Source organism: Cryptomeria japonica, chromosome 5, assembly GCF_030272615.1.
Source record: "Cryptomeria japonica chromosome 5, Sugi_1.0, whole genome shotgun sequence".
Taxonomy (NCBI): Eukaryota; Viridiplantae; Streptophyta; class Pinopsida; order Cupressales; family Cupressaceae; genus Cryptomeria; species Cryptomeria japonica.
In genome coordinates, this window is record NC_081409.1 from 836,953,496 (window position 1) to 836,973,675 (window position 20,180).

General features: G+C 33.3%; 1 protein-coding gene across 4 annotated transcripts; it reads right to left on the bottom strand.

Annotated features, from left to right (window-relative positions):
* Nucleotides 1–571: 571 nt before the first annotated feature.
* LOC131052667 (nonsense-mediated mRNA decay factor SMG7) lies at nt 572–12,007 on the bottom strand. Of its 4 annotated transcripts, none has more exons than XM_057987239.2 (8): nt 11,927–12,007; nt 11,685–11,748; nt 8,934–9,064; nt 6,744–7,352; nt 6,373–6,495; nt 4,165–4,397; nt 1,710–4,075; nt 572–1,473 (listed from the first exon to the last, which is right to left on the bottom strand). In XM_057987239.2, exons 3-7 carry the CDS (start codon nt 9,000–9,002, stop codon nt 1,741–1,743), a joined length of 3,369 nt encoding a protein of 1,122 aa, XP_057843222.2. In that variant the 5' UTR covers nt 9,003–9,064; nt 11,685–11,748; nt 11,927–12,007; the 3' UTR covers nt 572–1,473; nt 1,710–1,740. The 4 variants fall into 4 exon arrangements, with proteins under 4 accessions (XP_057843222.2, XP_057843223.2, XP_057843224.2 ...); XM_057987240.2 differs by having other exon boundaries at nt 8,934–9,108; nt 11,927–12,005; XM_057987241.2 differs by lacking the exon at nt 11,927–12,007 and adding an exon at nt 8,195–8,280 and having other exon boundaries at nt 8,934–9,108; nt 11,685–11,904.
* Between the last annotated feature and the right edge of the window lie 8,173 nt (nt 12,008–20,180).

Sequence of the window (20,180 nt, forward strand, 5' to 3'; positions counted from 1 at the left end):
TCATAAAAGATCAAACATACACAAGTGTTAAAGCAGGAAAGCAATCTAGTTGTTAGAATCCCTTGGCAGCATTCTACTCAAAATTAATGCCAGAGATAATTGAACCCTCAAATACTGAAAAACCTGATTTGAACTGAAGAAAACAAGTGCCACATACCCTAACAATAGCTCTATTGCCTATGCTACATTACATTCATCACAGAATCTTCTAAAAGGCAAAATTTAATCATGCCATACATCTATCTTTTAGCAATGTTTAATAATAATGATCCAAACAAATATCTAAAGCAGACTTCAAAAAATACGCCACAATATAGGAAAATAGCTCTAAGATATCAAATGCTATAACATTCTTAACTGAGGAAACACAATCATAGCTGGTGAATGTAGAAGGCACGTAGAGAATTTTGGCAGATTAATATGGTTCAGAATATTCAACCAGAATAACAGAAACGCCAAAAAGAACAGTCATGCCACCTTTTAGGTACTTAACACATGTGAAGCAGAGATTTCGGAAAAACATTACTAATAAACAAGCTGCTTCTCATATGGACTAAATAATGCAGACATATCCACAAGAACCTAATGACATTTTGAATTATTTAAGTCATATCAAACATACATCCATTATTGTTTGCAGTAAAATATGTCCTCAAAATCAGATAGCACATAGCCAGGAAACATTCCCCAAATTCTGATTTCAATCACTAATAACAGCTAGAACACATATAGCAAGTCTTTAATCAAGTTTCTTGGACCAATAAAACACTGCTACTACAGAGATAGAAGTAGCAAGAACCCAAAGATCAAATCTCCAGTTCAAGCACCCTCCGGATCTCATCCCATGTATTATTGAAATAAATTTAACACTATAACTCTAATTCCAGAAAATTGATTTCTCTTTGGCAAACGTGGTGCAATCACAGCCCATATGCACGCTGAGAAACCCTTTTGATCATTGTAAAGCATGGCAGTTCAAAACCTTCATTCTCATATTTCCAATTCAAAATTCAAACTGGAAGGACACATTCTCGATCAATCTGATTTGTAAAGCCCATGGAAAGAATGAATAGAGGATACTACTGAACCTTATGTTTTGCTTTCTTTGTTCAATAACCCACCAACAAGTCACCACCTCCAGCTTAATAATTTACCAATCCACATAATGATCTTTGGAGGTAATGTACCACCTCACGTTTTGCTGAGCCTCTGATGAAAAGATCACTGAAGAACCAACTGGCCAGCAAATCCAACAAGAAATGTCAAAGACATGACAAATCAAACTTTATCTAGATACTTTATCACATAATTGATCGCGAGGCAGTTTATATCAGGTGAAAACCCTTTGACTTGGGCGGCCCTATAGATCACTGATGGGCAATACTTAGCTCAGAAATCCTTTCCAATGAAGCCACAGAGCATGCCATACATCAAAGCTTCAATGGATATCCCAGGTAATGATAACAGCATATCCTGTCAAAACAAACACAGTGAAATAGAAAATCATCATCATAAATCACAATTTCATGAGAAAAATAATTGAATCCTAGGCCTAAGTAAGAATAACCCAAGAACAATAAGGACTGCTATATAGTGGAAAACGTTCCCACATTTTAAAGAAAAGAAACTATAATCTACATACTATTTAACTATGGATAGGATGAAATAACAGTATATCCATCTTTAATCATAATTCTTATACAGCATACCAATTCATTACTAAAAGTGACTTCATAAAACTCAAGGATCTCGACCAAAGTATTGCTCAGACCACAGCGATTGTTCTTGGCTCCTCCTGTTATATTGAAGTTGCTGCTGTTCTTCACACAACTTCATATTTGGAACCTGTCTGCCTGGAAAAGGAAATGTTGTAGCAGCATTGATCAGGCTGTCACTCGCTGGCAAGGAGTAGTAGCCTGAGTGAGGCAAAAGAGAATCTTTTCTCCCTCCGTCTTTATTCAGTGGCGTATATCCATCTAACCAACTGTAGTCATCCAGCTGGGGTTGCTCGTTCTTCTGAATCACCTTCTCACTTATGTTTGATGCAGCAGAACCACGTTGCATCGAATCAACCTTGCTGTCTAGTGGTCTTGAGGGTACAGGACCAAAGCCAGGTGGAGGTCCAAAATGTCGAACGGGTCTACTCACAGGCCCCTTCTTAGAGATCACTGTAGAACTTACTGTAGGGATGCTTGAAGCCTTTGAAGTCACACTTGTAGTTGATGATGTTAATGTACCAAACTCAGATCGTGGCAGTACCTCAGATTTTGCTACATCCAGTTCAACAGAAACTTTTTGTTGGTTGGAGTATGTCGAAGCTGTGCCTAAGGAAGGATCACATAAAAGTGGATTCCCTGACATACCAGAAGCTACTGCACCCACAGAAATTCCACTATTGTGTGCAATTGATGAATGCAGATCTTGAGAAGGTAACATGCTCAGATTTGCAGGAGCAAATTCAACTTTCCCATTCATACCAGCTGGAAGCTCTGATCCAAACATAGACCCATTCCCTGCAAACTGATGGAGGTTTAGGTTTATTATCCCTTCCAAAACATGTGCCTCACGATCTCCATACCATAAAGGGTTTGACTGATTTATAAGCTGAGCAGATTGTTGACTTACATTTACCATGCTTGGGAGGCTTGTATGGTTGTTTACATTTACCATGCTCGTGAGACTCGTATGGTTGTTTCCAAATGGTACTCCATAACCTGTCATACCCCAACTACCAAGAGAACTAGCAATTCCAGGCGCAGATAATCCAATGCCAGTTGACCAATGATCTACAGTACTTGCAGAGCCCCCAAATAACTTTGAGACTTCTTGAGGATTTGAATATGCTCCAGACAAAACGTCCATTGCTCCTGTCAATGCGGCAGAGGACTGAGAAATATGAAAAGGGATCTCTACCGATGAGACCACATTTGATTTTTGTTGCAATTCTCGAGGTGTAATGGCTGTAGTCATATCATGAAAACTTGAATTTGCACTAACAGTGACAGATGACTGCTGTGGGTTCAGAGCTACAGACTCGGGATGCTTTTCGGCTACAATAGGTTTGAATACAATTACTTCATCCTCTTCTTCTTGTTCTCTATCTGAATCTGACTTCACAATCATAGCAACTGAAGAACTGATCACAGGTTTTTCTATGTAAGATATATCTTGCTTTACAGTTTCAGGTCCAATCACCTGTACATGATTATCAAGATTGTTCATTGATTTTGTGATCTTTGGCTTGATGGCTTCAGATTCTTTTTTCTTTTTGTATTCAGGATAACTTCCAGCAACATGAAAAATCATCATATCAGCATCATAAGACATTCCTTGCCCAGAGCCTTCGAGTAAATTTCCAACAGCCTTCCCAGCTGCCAGGATCCTTTGCACCCTAATGTTCCTTTCTTTCTTTCCACTGAGAGAATGTTGTTTAGAAAAATCCAAAGCAAGCTGTGCTGGTGCTAATGGCAAAAATCCCCTTAGTTCAAAATCCTCCCATAATGCAACACCACCTGCTTCCTCCTCGTTATACCTGTTAAGTGAAGTGAAAGCGGCCTCATTTTCCAACCTACCTCCATTAGAATCTTGGCAAACCTTTTCAAGGTCCAATAATTTGTTCAAGAAAATAACACATTTTGTCCAAAACAGTGTTCTTGCCTTGGCTTGCTTCTCTTCAACAGATTCATTACCCAATGCAACATCCCGCCTGCAGGCCAGCCATTCCATGAAGACTAATATTGCTGGCAAGAATGGGCATGAGAAAACATCATCCACATTCAAGCATCTGCTAATAATGCACCCTGCAAATCCAAAGGAAGCAGTGAATGCATTCTGCAGCAAGACAGATCGCTGCAAAATTTCCGCATAAGACAGGTTACTGCTTTCAGCTTCAGCATTTACGTTATGAACTGTATAGATTAGAATTGACAAAAGCTGGAGAACCACAAGTCCGCAAAACGTGGAACCACTAGTCCAGGCATCTGAACCAATTCCCATCTCTGAATTATTTCCAGGTGTAATAAGTTCCTCAAATTCACTTATAGCTGAAGAATAAACTTCATCGAATGTCTCCAAGCTGGTACAAAAAAATGGAACTTATAAGAAAAAACAGTTTCATTAGAATAGCACTAATAAGAAAATAATATTATAACAAACCAAACACACCTTGTGCGTGTGAAAAGGATCCCATTAAGGCGGACAAACCGAATGCGAAAGGTCTTGTTAACCTCTGCAATGTTCACTTGAATTTTCTTTATAGCGGGGTCTTGTTTCTCTTCTCTTACAGCAAATTTTGTATCCCCTCTTCCTCTACCCCTTCCTCTTCCAGCAACTTTTGTAGGCATCTGCTTAATGAGGGCTACTTCAGCTTCACGTACATGAGAGTAATGCTGACGATTCTGAAAACACACCCCAGTTAAATTAAATGTCTAGCTAGCAAAACAATAAAAACATAACGAAACAAAATAAGCGCACATACACAAGCAATGAATCGCCCATACCAAACTTGAGAAAATGAATACCCTTTAGCTTTTACTAGATGAACTTATTGAAACAATGAATTGGAACAATGCATACAAATTTTTAAGTATCAATATTTTGGATCACACTCTGATCCATTATTAGGAAGTGAAGCACAAATTAAGGACAGATTGTAAGACCAAGCCAATAAATAATAGGAAAGGCTTAAAAAACAAAGACTCGAAAAAAAGCAATTAAAAACATAAGAGATCCAAAAAATAAATAATAAAATAATAAATTGGAACTTGGTAGGGGACGTGAAATAACTATTACATTATTAAGAACAATAAAGGTTGAGATTAACATATCACAATTAAAGTCTAAAATATAGATATTAAATTAAATTCAAAAAAATTGTTTTAAATTATAAAATTGATAACAATTAATGATTGATTTCTATAAAATTATGATAATTAGAGATGTTTATAATTGAACACACAATGAGATTACTATAATCAATAGTGAACTAGCATAGATATCTTAAATACATCAAACTAAAAGACACTGAAAAATATCAGTCTTGAGGTGACTATATTAAATTTAGGATAATACGCTAAATTCCATATAGTTTAGATAGGCACCTTGAGACTGATATCTCGCAACATCTTTTTAAATAAATGTATTTAAGATATCTTTGCTAGTTTATCTACAACTTTTTGATATGCTACTTTATTCACTAAAATAATAAAAATTGATTTTTGATTACTTTATTTACTCACTTGAAGAGCTATTTTATTCTTCTATATGCATATTAAATTTTATTACCTATTTAAAGCTAAACCACCGCAGACACACATCTGGACACATAAAAAGATAAAGAAAAAGATGAAAAAGGGCACAAAGCTATTTCATATACTTATTTATTTTATCTTACTTCAAAACAGTTTTATTTACAACAGTATACACACAAATTTTAACTACTTTTTAGAAACTATTTGGAGAACTACTTTAATAATACATGTCGTTTGCTTTGGTTTTGAAAAGGATAATAAATATTTTTTATCTATATGTAACTTTTGATTCTATTTTTGGAAAAGCCAACATCCAATACTTTGTCAATCCTTTTGTTTCTTCTGAATCTTTCGTTTTGTTTTTACTTATATATAAATTATTAATGGTTTCATTTGAGGACATTAATATTTATTTTAAAATTTTGACGCCTTCATATTTGAAAAACAAATCCCAGATCTAAAGAGTTTTTGTGAGTTCATTTGCAATATTACACTCCACACTTGCTGTCACTGTAGGTTACATCTCTTGGCATAAAAATTATTTAATGTATAGATTATAATTAAAATTAATAAGAGGTTTTTAATTTGGTTATAGAAAATAGTATAAAATTAAAACTATAAGTACTTTAAAATTATAATAATTATTACAAATTATAGCAATTTTTTTAATATAAGTATATGTGACTTATAATTATAATGATAACTATAAATTTACCATAATTATAACAATTGTAATTATTATAATAGTGACAATTATAAGTTTATAATCATAATAAAACGTAAATAATTTATAATTAAGCAAATTAAAATAATTTGGATAATTTGCAGTAATTTGGGTGAATAAGGGATAACACCAAAAAAATGTTGAAAATATAAAAAGAAAACAAAAATAGTGACCATATTACAATGCTAGAAATAAATACAAAAATAATATGGGAAATATACAAAGATAGTGGAAACAAAATGTGAATTCAAACTACACTTCTAATAATATTATAACCAACAACTGTTAACATTTAAATAGCATAAATTACTAAATATAATGGATAATAGATATGCATCCAATATATAAATTACTAAAAAAATTGAATCAGTGTTCGCTGCATTACAAAAATATGAGTACCTTCTCAAATATCAGAATCAAATTATCCCTTGCTGTGGAAAATGGTGCCTCAACTGCCAAGCTTCGAAAATAGCGATAGACTGCCACCAATTCATTCCCCATATATGTTGCCAAAATAGCAAGCTAAAAGCCATCAACAATTACCAAAAAAAAAGATTTCAGTTTCAAAACTTATTTGGTTACTTTTAACTAACTCTTCATGAAACTGAATTTAGATAAATAGTTCATTAAAAAATGTTTGCAAAAATATAGTTCAGAAACAAGAAAGCATCAATATTAGCTAACACATCAACAGACCGGATTATTTTTATAACATCAATCCCATATCACATCAACATGAAAGAGAGTTCATTAAGAAACTTGTATCAAACCTGATGGTGTGGATTCCCACTTGCTGGCCAGAGTGAAGCAGCCTGTATATAATAGCTTTCTGCAACTTTGAAATCCCGCCCTGAAGGATCTCCCTCTCCATGTAATTCCTTATATCGAGCAAGATCTCCTAAGTATATCAGGCACCGATGACAAGAAACCTGAGCTTTCCTCAAATCAGCAGACTTAGTTTTGTCATTTGTAGAACCTAAATAATCTTCCCTTTGTTGAGAAAAGGGATCAACTGGGAATCCATACTTGGCTTTGATCTTTAGATTTAATTCATGGTAGAATCCAGTTGCCTCGGAAAGAAAACTTTTGAAAACAGATCGGATTTTATTAACTTGTTCTCTCCTCGCAACACTTCTACCTCCCTGAGTTGTATTATTACCACCAGCTGCAACAACAGCACTCCGCATTCGAGCTCTAAACTCTTCAATACGCTTATAATGCAAGTGCCACAGTGCATGTTCAATTTCCTTTGCTTCTGCAAAATCATGATCTTCAAGTATTATAGCTTCATAGTTCTCCCGCATCTGACTCCAAATATTAGGATCAGAAGGAGTCTTTGCCTGAATTGAATCCCTCAACTTTTTTTCCAAGTCCATCACCTGCAAAAAATACAAGAATAAATGCTTCAATACAATAAGAAAATAGGAAAAATACAAAAATCAACCCACCAAACTGAAAAGGACTACAAATTAGATAATAAACAAACAGAAAACATATATAAAAGTCAGAAAAGGGAAAGCACAATCCCAGAAAGAATTCAGATTTTTTATAAACCAAATACAAAAGATTCGGCAACAAAGTTGCACTGACTCAACATGTTCATTTGACAACAAGACATTCAAAAATAGTATATCTTTAAAAAAGAGTTATTGAGAACAATGCTGAATATACATATCAGTTAACACTATACATGCCCAAGTTCATAAAAATTGGATTAGACTTCTCTGAGCATCATATGGTTAAAATCAGTTTCAGAGTATGACTAGACAATGGAAAATTTCAGTCACCATTAGAATCCAACAGAAAATATGCATTAATATCAAAAACGTTGGAATAATAAATTTTAAAATTTAGATCATGCTTCTCTAAGTGTCACATTATTAGAAATTAGTTTCAGTCATCTTTTTTGAAAATCTTTAAATCAAATAATATTAATACTTTATGATCTCCATCTCATCATTCTCAATTTGTATTTTATCACACAAACAATTGAACAAAATATGATGCAAATGGCAACAGAGGAATAATTATGAATTGCATATGCTTCAGAAGGTAATTAGAGATATGAACAAAACAGAATTGTACTACGAAATAATTTTAAGGCCAACCCAAGTGGACAGTTTGAGCAAATTTTAGATGGGAGAAGATACTTGTGTTATACTAAGACTTGGGCATGAAGGTCTTTATCTCTAATAAAGCTATGTATAATACTATAACGTACCATAACAAGCAGATGCTCTAAAATGAAAATGGCTTTTCATTCCAGTTGGAGGAAGACCAGGGAATGCTGTTCTTGCTCAATTAAAGCTGCACACAATGTCCTAAATCAGGCAGATACTTTAAAATGAAGCTGGCTTCTCATTCCAGTTAGACTATTTGGTAATGATCCCTCCATGCTTTATAAGTGCATCCCTTTAAGTTCCCCTATAATCATCCAGTTTACTTTGGCAAACACTTATCTTTAATGCAAGTATTAAAAGCATAACAATACTAAGAAATTATTATCTCAATCCCATGCTTCAGTAAATACTTTGAAGTATAAAGGACTTAAGTAGAAACATAGAAACACTCCAGCTTTGGCATGTTAAGCACTATTTTCACCCATACTAATATATAACCCCCTTTGCACAAAACACGTTAACAGATTCATACAATAAATTTGCACAACAAGCAACCTTTACAATCCAGCATATTGGAATCTACGGCCAAATCAGCAAAGTGGATGGATAAAACAATATGCAATTCATGTTACACAAAGGAACGACAATGTCCAATATATGTTACTCAAACAAACCTCAAAGATATATAATAAGAGTGAGCAGAAGGCACTAGCAAAAGCTTTTGTTAACTATGCTTATCTCCAACAAACAAATATCAAATATTTCAAGACTAAGCAGGGTGGTATCTATCAAAATAAATAATGAACTACTGCAGAAAATACCAGAAGTTGAAAAGCATACCCTTTTGTATCGACGTTGAACCATATCTTGTGTTGATTGAGAAGATGAATTCTCCATAGGAATAGCCATTTTCCATCAAAATCAAGCATGCCAAAGACACTCTCAAATAATTTTATATTGTTCTACACAAACTGTGACAAAATGTTTAGCAGTCAAAAATCTTTGAATCATCATACTGCAAAGACCACAAGTAAATGTAAGCCAGAAGTAGCCCATTTAGAGAAAAGATCAAATGCTAGCTAGCACCAATAACCCACAACACCACATACAGTAATAATATTGATATCAGAGGATCTCAAATTAATTTGACTGTCCCCAAAAATCGTTAAAACCAAAAGGCAATCATCCATAGTCAAATACCAGCTAGGTTTAATTATAAAATATTTAGATGAATTTAGAAGAATTGCAAATTTTGTTAAATGCTCCCAAAAATGCAAACAACAGCCAGTTCTCCAAATCCAGTTAAATAAAAGGAATCCAAGATTTAAAAAGATTAGTTACTAAAACTTTAATAAGCATGTTGTTGATGTATTAGAAAACACAATGAGAATTTCAAAAAAAAAAATTCAGGTCATTGGACCAAGGAGGAGAATACAGTAATTTCCTATGTACTTAGAAAAAATACACAAAAAATAAAACTTCAGGAAATGATTGAAGTTGGAATAAATGTATGGCAGATCTGAAAGTTTCAGTCCTTGAGAAGCATGCTAAGATTGCAGGCAAAACTCAGCATTGTCCAATGGAGCAAAAACACAAAATAGGATCTTTCATTAGAAGCAAAAATAAAATGTGCTTAAGTGCAAAGAAAGTCATTGAAATTTAATGACCTGGGTACAAACATACTATTCCTGCTGGATTCCTTGTAAGTCACAGAAAGGGCAAGACTGGCTCATGTCTGATGATAAGTTATAGGATCATGCAATTCCAGCAAGCCATAATACAATGCAAAAGAAGATCAAATGAGTACAAACCAATTGTGCATGTTACAGACATCAAAGAGGCCAGAAGCCAAGAACAGTCTTGGCTTAAAGCAAAAATCCCAGCAACGCATGCTCTAATGCTAAGAAAGATCAATTGAATCATATTGACTTGAGTTCAAACCTGTTAACATGTACTACAGTAGTGCTAAATCATAGGGGCAAAGATCAGTTTTGCTTGATGGCAAAAAATACGATCATATAATAAAAACAAAAAAAAAAGTACAAAGCCCAAGAAAACAGAGTCCAGAGTCAAGCTAGAGACAATTCCAAAAAGCCACTGTCTAGAGATATGGGAGAGCAATTAATTGAAGGTGACATGGATGAAAGCCAACTGGGCATGCTTCCTACATTTGATCGGTTGTGATAAAGCATACAACACCTTGACAAGGCTAACCATAGATCCCTTGAAGAATTTGGCATAGCTATCACTTGCTCTAAAATGGCTTCTAAGCCAAAGAGTATTCAAGGTACTGCGATACATTGTCAGTTCCCATCTTTAATTAATTGCAGTGGATGACTAATGAAAAAAGCGAAAGTGCCAAAATACAAAGACAAGGTTTTGATAATAATATTTAACCTGTAGAATATCAAAACTCCCAGTAAGCGAGCTATAACTCATATATTTATTCTTAAATTAAGGTACCAAATTCTATTTACAGCCCAGGAGATAGTGGGACTATCAAAACTTAAACCAACCAAACAAAAAAGAACTGACATGATCAACCACTTAAAATCCTTAATTATCCAAGCCAAAGAGCGTTCAGAGTGCTGAGCTTTAGAATTAAATCATGTTTCTAATTAACAACAAATTAGATGGCCAATAAGATTACGACACAGAGTAGCTAATAAGATTAATAGCACAGTAAATGGCAGATAAAATTAAAAAATCATTATTGCAAAAATAGTTAAACTAAGTTTTGGAAAAATTCAACATTAGCCCGGGAAATAAACCAAAGCATATATGCATAGTTACCACAATTAAATCATGTTTCTAATTAACAACAAAACAGATGGCTGATAAGGTTACGGCACAGATTAGCTAATAAGATTAATTGCACAGTGGATGGCAGAAAAAAATAAAATAAAATAAAAAATCAATATTGCAAAAATAGTTAAACTAACTTTTGGAAATATAAAAAATTCAACATTTACCCAGAAAATAAGCCAAAGCATGGATACATAATTTGTCGAATGCAGGTGGAGGCCAGCTAAAACTAAAAGCCTAAAACTAAGATCTGTTGAAGCACAAGAACCAGAAAATTATACAATTGCAAAACTAAATTCCAGAAAATCCTTCTCAAAGAAGCGCCCATTTCAAGAGTTGTATCAAATCAGCTCAGTAGAAAAATTAACATCGAACCAACGAGCCAATCAAAACCCTTAATTGTTCAAAAAATACAAATTGAGGGCAGGAAAAGAAAGAAAACAGATCCCAGGATGTAAAATTACCACAAATTTAATAATCAAACAAATGGCGGCCCAAAATCCAAAACCCTCATACAAGTAACACGCAGAAAAATCGAAATTACGATTTTTAATCCAAATAGCAACAAAATCCAAAACCCTTATGGAACAAGGAAGTCCATAAACAGAAACAAACCCTACCACACACATCCTCACACAATTACGAATCACAACTCAGAGAGCCTCCAAAAACCCTCGTCAAACAAACCCGCCAAATAATAATTATTAATTGCAAATTACAGTACAAAAATCCAAAACCTCCATCGATTTTTCTTGTTATAAATCACGAAGGGTTTTCGGTACATACCTTTCACAGCATTCAAATCGCCCTAGCTGATAAATTCCTACGCCAAATTAGCCCAAACAAAACCCTGGCACAACGATTGAAACGAATTTATTCACAGATAATTAGGAAAAACAAAAGGTGGAAAAGTCTGAAGATAAATATAGCGGTGATGATATGCTTGCGCTACAAGCCATTTGGGGTTTGTTTTAGCAGCCCCAGGGCGCACACGCCAAATAAATTTAACCAAAAATATTTTTCCTTACAATAAGAAGATCCGGTCAAACGGCAAAATGCCCGTTAAATTCTTCTCCGGCTAAATTCCGCGCCGTGTTTTCTTGTTTAGCGCTGTGATTTTGGGGCGGTTAACTATAGTTTATTTATTTATTTTAATTTTCTTTCCTTATATGCATGCATACTTTATTGGCATTTAATGTGTGATGATCGTTGTTGAGAAAAGGAAAGAGGAATTGCATAACACATATTTGCTCTTTCCATTTTCTAATTATTTTTTATTTCTTCTAAATTATTGAATGTTATACATTCATGCAAATATATTGCCTTTTTTCTTATATTTTTTATTGATGTCATACATTCATGCAAATATATTGCCTTTTTCTTATATTTTTGTATTGATGTCATACATTCATGCAAATATATTGACTTTTTTCTTATATTTATAGTTTTATAATGTAAATATTTAATTTTTTATATCGAAAGAATGCAATAAGAAGACTCTCAAAGGAGATATAAAAGATTGTCTATAAGAAAAAAATATATATAAATTAGATTGTCCACAATAGAAGAAAATATAACAATAACATATACAGTATCTTTAAACGTTACATGAACAATAAAAAGCTAGAAGACAATCTCAAAACTACCGTATAACAAATTGTTGCAACCAAGTGCATGAACAGTATCTTTGAATGTTACATTAACAATAAACAGTCAAAAGACAATTTCAAAATTGCAGTATAACATTGTTGCAACCAAATGCATGAACAATAGACTAGTTGAGCATAAAGAAGCAATCATTTACACAACAAAGGCCTAAGACCCTGAGCTACATAGATCTTCTTATTCTTGAGCGATTGGTCAATTTGGCATTTGATGCATTGAATTTGAAGGTCCATCTTCAAGCTCTTCCTAGAATCCGCCTACAATCGGAGAAGAGAGAAGTAAGACAAAAAAATATGTAAAGTTTTATACAAATAAAATTTCATAAGTTTTGTTTTCTAGATGTAATGGTAAATTTTGTATATTTATGTTATTTCTTATTTAACTTTGTGTTTATTTTGTATATTTATAGTTTCAAATGAAATTTCAAAAGTTTTGTTTTCCATTTGTAATGGTGAATTTTGTATATTTATATTATTTCTTATTTAATTTTGTGTTTATTTTGAGGAGAGTGTTTCAATCCATTAACAAATTGGTAATCGGTGCAATTTTGTATTAAAGCTAGACCATCGATTATATACCACCTACCTATTTCTATACACTTCTTATCTCATACATATGTTCATTCATCTTAGTATATTCATCCTATATATGTGTTTGTCACATCAATTACATGCAAATACTTCCATATACATGTTATAGATGTTGATATGAACTTATTTTATTATGCTGAGAGGCAACTACAATGACATCAAAACATCTGTAAACAAAAATCCATTTTTGAATCAATTTGACATGCAAATGACAGGTAAATGCATGAAATATGCCATGTTTCAACTTTTGTGGATGTGTTATTCTATTACTCAAATAAAATAGAACCCTCACCACTAGTCTCCAGCTAGATTCACATCTTTTTGCATGCAGGACTTGAATGGATTTGTATTCTTGGTGTTTTAGTATTTTAAAAGAACATATATATATATATATATATATATATAATCATTAATCCAATTACTACGTCCAAGATGTTCCCTATTTGAATATGATCAGCTGACTTTCGAGATCGAGGGTCAATATTGAAGGATCAAATTTCGTTAGGTTTGTCATTGTCGCACATGAGTTATTTGAATAATTAACATGACTTGATACGTAAGGCAAAACAATACATTTATTACATGAGTGATAATTCTTCTAGCATTGAGCATACAAAAGGCATCATTCACGCATATAATATTTCATCCCACATTCTCCTTGGAGTAGGGGAAATTAATTGTATACCTATGTTGTAGGTGTGAGTAACCTAGTAGTGTTTAACCTAGGCCATAATGTATTGGTACCAATAATGGCATGGAACAAATAAGAACACACACAAAAATTATGAGTTTTAATGAAAATGACAAATTGATGGGTACTAATTTACTTTTCCCAATCAATATACTATGATTCATTACAAATAACCAATATTAATTTGGTACATCAACTTCAAGAAAATAGTGGAGTTTGCACTCCTCATTGCATTGTGAAGTAAAGTAATTGTGCATGCTTTGTCAACTTTGTAATGAGCTCTTTGTAAGTTTCTCAGGACTTATGATTTTCTATTTTTGGTGAAACCTTGGCTCAAAAATGGCAATAAAAGTCTCATGATGTGAGACATGAAAGATTGCTCAACTATTCGTTTATCTAAAAGATGATATGCCAAATCATTAAAGAAAATCCAAAATGTTGTGAAGATACCCATTGAACAACGTTTGAAGGTACTGAAGATGAGATGATAGTAATGCTCAAATTGCCATCAAGGAGGAATGGAATATCCTCAAACATGTCCTCGATGTCTGGAGTATGTGATGTGTCAAATAACCCTACAATATCTAGCAAGTACTAATCCCACTCTGCAAAAACTAGAATGGAATGATCAACTATCTAAATTGAATTGATCTATGAAGAAGCAGGAGGTGGAGGAGATTGGTAGGCCATTTATCAAATGTTGTTTTTGCAACAAATAGTCAAGGTCCACTATCAATAAGGTCATGTTTCCAAAAAGGAGAGAGAGTGGGGAGATATAGGGTTGGGGAGGGTTAGAAGGAGGAGAGAGAGAAGGGGGGGTAAAGAAGGATGGATATAGAGATAAATGTCAAAAAAAAAAAAAAATATATATATATATATATATATAGAGAGAGAGAGAGAGAGAGAGAGAGAGAGAGAGAGAGAGAGAGAGAGAGAGAGAGAGAGAGAGAGAGAGAGAGAGAGAGAGAGAGAGAGAGAGAGAGGACTTGCTACCTCTACCATAACTCCCCAAGGACATATCCCATTCTTGGATTTTTGGCATGAAATAACTAATCAAAAAATAGTTTCTATTTTATGTATTTGTATCTCCTTTCGTATCTCTTATATTTATCTCTCTTTTTTTTATTTTAATAAAATTTGATTCCCTATGTTTTAGTCATCTTGAAACTTTAAAAGTATTTTTAAAATCCAAGCTCTACAAATCCTAGACATGGAAGGTACCTAATAGCCTTTTCCATGTTTAGAAGGAAGATGAGCACCAATGAAGTGGATAAGAAATTGATCAAATTTATGAATTTATGAGAGCTATGGATAATTGAGCACGAGATTTTTCATTGAGATTGGGCATTATATGGGATGTTATATAAAGCAAAAATTATAGATATATGGTGGGAATCAAGTTACATCTCCTCATAGTTAATATTGGAATGACATGTTTAACTATTAGCTTATACTATCCCAACTCTCAATAGCATGTCTTTTGATCCTTATCTTCATATGTTAAATATTATTCTACATTTATGGAGCATAAAGCAATGATTGTTTGAATGTATGGTTAAACCTAGACATTCTTGTTCTTGGGGTCGAATGATATCTATTTTACTATTTTACTACAATATGACATCTACTTATGATCTTGGGAAGTTGATTAGGGTCATAATATGGTTGGAGTGAAAAAGTATACTAACATCCACTTCAATTTCCTTGATATGATTTTTGCAAATAGATGGTATGATTGATTATATTATAAAAATTTACATTACATAGTGATTGTATATTGTATTATTTATAGGTGGATTTAATTTGTAAGATATTTAAAAATATTAATTATAAATTATAATAATTTTATTTGTATTTAATATTTTTTTCAGGACATATAGTATATAATAATATAAATTATGTATATAATATTATAAATAATAAATATAATTACAATATATAACTTAATTTGTATTATATAAAATGTTTATACATTATATTATAACTATGTTTATTAATTTTAATAAAACATATAATTATAAATAATGATCTATGAAACGAGACATGTTCATGGGTCCTCTAGGGTTAATCCTTCTTCTAAGGGTGGAAGGGAAGTGTGGACTGAACCAGAGCAAGGGTGGATCAAGATTAATTTTGATGGGGCTTCAATGGGAAATCCGAGTATTTTAGGTGCAGGGTGTGTGGCTCATGATGAGGAGGGTAAGGTGTTGCTCAAAGGGGTGTAGAGGCTACAAGATGGTATGAATAATGAGGCAGAGGCTTAGACTACTTTGCTTGCGGTGGAATTGGCAAGTAATATAAATGTCGTAAGGGTGCACTTAGAAGGGGACTTGAAAGTTGTGGTGGAAGCAATTGTGAAAGGATCTTCACCAAGTTGGCGAATAAACAAATTCATTTTTTATTATTTGCTCAAGGCTTCAGTTACTCCAGGATTTCTGAATCTCTCACATTCATAGAGCGGGGAATGGGGTGGCAGACTTTTTGTCCAACATGGCTTGTGAGTTGGATAGTTCTGTGACAAGATGGTGGGGTGGAGATGATGTAGATGTACAATGGCCAACTCAGTCAGAGGTTTAATTGTTCGTACCTTGTTGATGATGAGATTTTATTGATGTGGACACTTGTTTTCCTTTCCTCTTGTTTTGGCTTGCGTAGTTTGTAGTTGGTAATTAATGTTGAACAGACCTGAATTGGCGGTGATGTTAGATGGGATTTGCATTTATGGGAGGTGTCGATCTTTGTGTGACACTTTAAGTGTCTTCTGCAAGTTCCTTGAACAACGCATTTTGTGTTTTGTGATGAAGGTTGTGGGGGTGGCTCTACTAGTTTTCAAAGTGCAATGGAGGCCAACTTCACTCTGAAATCCTCAAAACTCTTATGCCCATTTTGGGGGCCAGTTTCAGAGAGGAGACTGAAGAGTATGTTCCAATACAAGGATAAACTTATAATCAAGTGTGTGCAGTTCATTTTGGGCAGAGAGGAGACTGAAGAGTATGTTCCAATACAAGGATAAACTTATAATCAAGTGTGTGCAATTCATTTTGGGCGAAGATTTGGGGGTTGTGGAGCATCGATATCGAACTAAAATGGATGTGTACTTGCTCATTATGGCATGGGGACTTGACCTGGAAGTTTTTGCACAACCTGTTCGAAAGGTGATGGAGTCAATTGTCCCAGTGGATTTTTTGGAGAACATGGAGTCATTCTTGGAATGGGCAACGTCGGGTGTTGGGTTTGACATTTGCGAGGGTGTAGTTGGTTTTCATCAAGTGATGGGAGATATTAAGGTGGTGGGAGAATGATGTGAAAGCAAGATACAAGGAGGAGGCGCAGAGAGGGTGGGAAGGTTTGAAATTGTTTGTGCAAATCATGGAACTGGATGAGGTGATTCGACAAGCCTAGGCGGAGGAGCGGGAGATGATGAGCCAGAGGTTGAGGCTGAGACAAAGGAAGATGAAAGAAATTCAAACCTTGGTTAAGTCGGGTAGTTCTTAATTATGTTGCTTTGTTTTGCTTGGGAGTTGAATCCCTATTTTCTAATTTGTTTATAGTTGCCATTAAAACTGAGAATGTACTTGGTAGTGTATGGGCTGGTTTTTATTTTTGCATGCCATGTAAACTCTTGGGATTATGATTATGATGTTCATGGGTAGTTTTTTGGAGGGTGGTTTGGCTGAAGGGTTCGAGTTGGTGGGTTGGGGGAACCTGTTTTTGGCATAACTGTAACTTTCCTTTTTAGCAATAAAAACTACATATTATCGATAAAAAAAATGATCTGTGAAACAAAGATATGAGCATATATACAATCTTTAGCAAATCAATTTCATTTTTTCTTAAATGCACATTCTCAAAAAGTGAAGGCAATGGAGGACAATTAATCAAATTTGCCACCTCTCTATGTTTTCATTGATTTTCTTGGGTATAAGGTATGGATTAACAATTAATATGGATTAACAATTAATTTATTACGTTTAGAGGCGTAACACTGCAGTGGCACCCACCCTTTTTTTTTTCGTATAATTTTAATGATTAGAAGTTTAAAAATAAAAAATTAAAGACTAAAATCTAAATTAAAAAGAAAATTTCTATTATTGTTATTACTATTTGCCGCAACAATACTATTGCATTCGGTGAATCTACTGATTAAAAGTTTAAAAATAAAAAAATTAAAGACTAAAATCTAAATTAAAAAGAAAATTTATATTATTGTTATTACTATTTGCTGCAGCAATACTATTGCATTCAGTGAATCTACTTTATTCAATTAGTCTGCACCAATCAAAAATGATTATTATTTTATCTTGATTAAAAAACTTGGTTTTTGTAAAGTTAAGATGTATATTTTTAAATTTAAGATATTGTAAAAATTATTTATCTACGCTATGATTGGTTTAAAAAAAATTGGTGTTATAGGAGTAAATTTTTAGGGATGATAGATTTGTTTTGTTTTTTTGGATTTCTTTGTATTTTAAAAACTAAAATGACTATTTTAAATAGTTTTTTTCATTTTTTATCATTTATAATACTGTAAATTAAATTATTTTTCTAAATAAAAATATAAATTTTAATAATTATTTTTTATCTCAAATATAGATAATAAAACCAATTATAAGGATTTCATTTAGTTTAAATGAAAATAAATAAAAAATTAAATACAAATATTTCTATTAAAAAATAAGCCTAATTATTTTATTTTTTTATAGGTAATAGGCTGAAGCCGATAAGATGTACATACCCTACCCCCTTGTGGGGTTTGAACTTGTGACCTCTCTTTCAAGAGCACAAGTTATCCACCACTAGGCCAACTCAGATTGTACCAAAAATAAGCCTAATTATTATATGTATTCTTTATAATTATATTTAATATGTTTTTTGAAATCATTCTATTTTTAATACTTTTTGAAAATCATAAATTTTTTAATCATTTTAATACACACAAAATAATTTAATAACTTTTAGACATAAATTTAAATATTTTTCATTAAGTTATTTAAAAAATGTCTATTTTGGTCCAAGGGGTTGAGCTTAACTGGTTAAAACACTGGGTTCTCATTGTGGAGACCCAAGTTCAATTCCCAATAGGGACATCTAAAGTGGAATTGTAAGTTGTGACTCTTGGCCTTCCATAGGATGGGGAAGGTCTTGGGGTCAATCTAATCAAACATAATAATAATAATAATAATAATAATTCAAAGATATGTAATGGGGATGGGGGCCCCTACTGTGTCCCCACTGGTTCATAGCTCCATTCAAAAGCTGTTCAAAAAAAAAATGAAATTATAATCTCGGTTCAGTGCAGGCACCGATAGGAAAGAGCAGAGACAAAAAACCTTCGGCCTTGCCCGGGACCATAGGTCCAGTCAGTATCTAATATCATTTAATGAGTTACATATATTCCTTTACAATTTCTTCATTCTGGTCGTTCAAAAAGCCCTTCATAGGTAGTATCTATAATTTTCCATGAGTTAACTTGCTTTTACTAGTCTTTGTTGTGTATTGTTGCCGCATTTGCCTTATTTTATGCCTTCTATTCTTCCTGCAAAATAGATTTTCAAGACAATCCTGTTGCAAACCACTTCATGAAGTGTTAGTGCAAAAGAACTAGTATTATCTTTGCATACTTTTTCTTTTTTATACTTTTCACTATTGTTATTGTAGCCTAGGCTTCTTTCATATTAAGTCAGCATCAGGAATTGTTGGCTATGCTATGAAAGATTGCCCAGGCTACAATAATAATAGAGGTATAAACACTAGTCAATAAGAGACCGATAATAACACAACTCCTCTATCTTGTAGTTCATGATATTACCTTGATATTCTGGTCTTATAGATGTCTAAATGCAAATGTTGAATTAAACCAATATGTAAGAGTTACAAGAGTACTTCCTGTTATTGCATTTTGCAGATGAATGACTGTGGGTGTCCTTAGGTTGAGCCAACATGAGAGTATATGCCTGACTCAAAGAAAATTTGGATTCTAAACTTCACTTTTTTAGTGTGTGTGTGTGTGTGTGTGTGTGTGTGTGTGTGTGTGTGTGTGTGTGTGTTTTGTAAATGTCATCAAGTAAGCATCTTACCCTTCACTATCTATGCTATAATAGAGTCATACATTTCTAAGCCATTCTAATATCAAAGTGCTTTCATAAACAATTTGATATGTTCATTGTACTAACTGTAGATCCTACATCCCTGTATATTAGAGTAGTTATATTAGTATACTGCAAACAAAACTATATTATGAAAACTTGTTATTCATCCTTATCATCTACGACTTCCATGCAAGAGGACTGTGTATCCTCTGCCTCCATATAACTGGGATTATCGGCTTGGAATGGG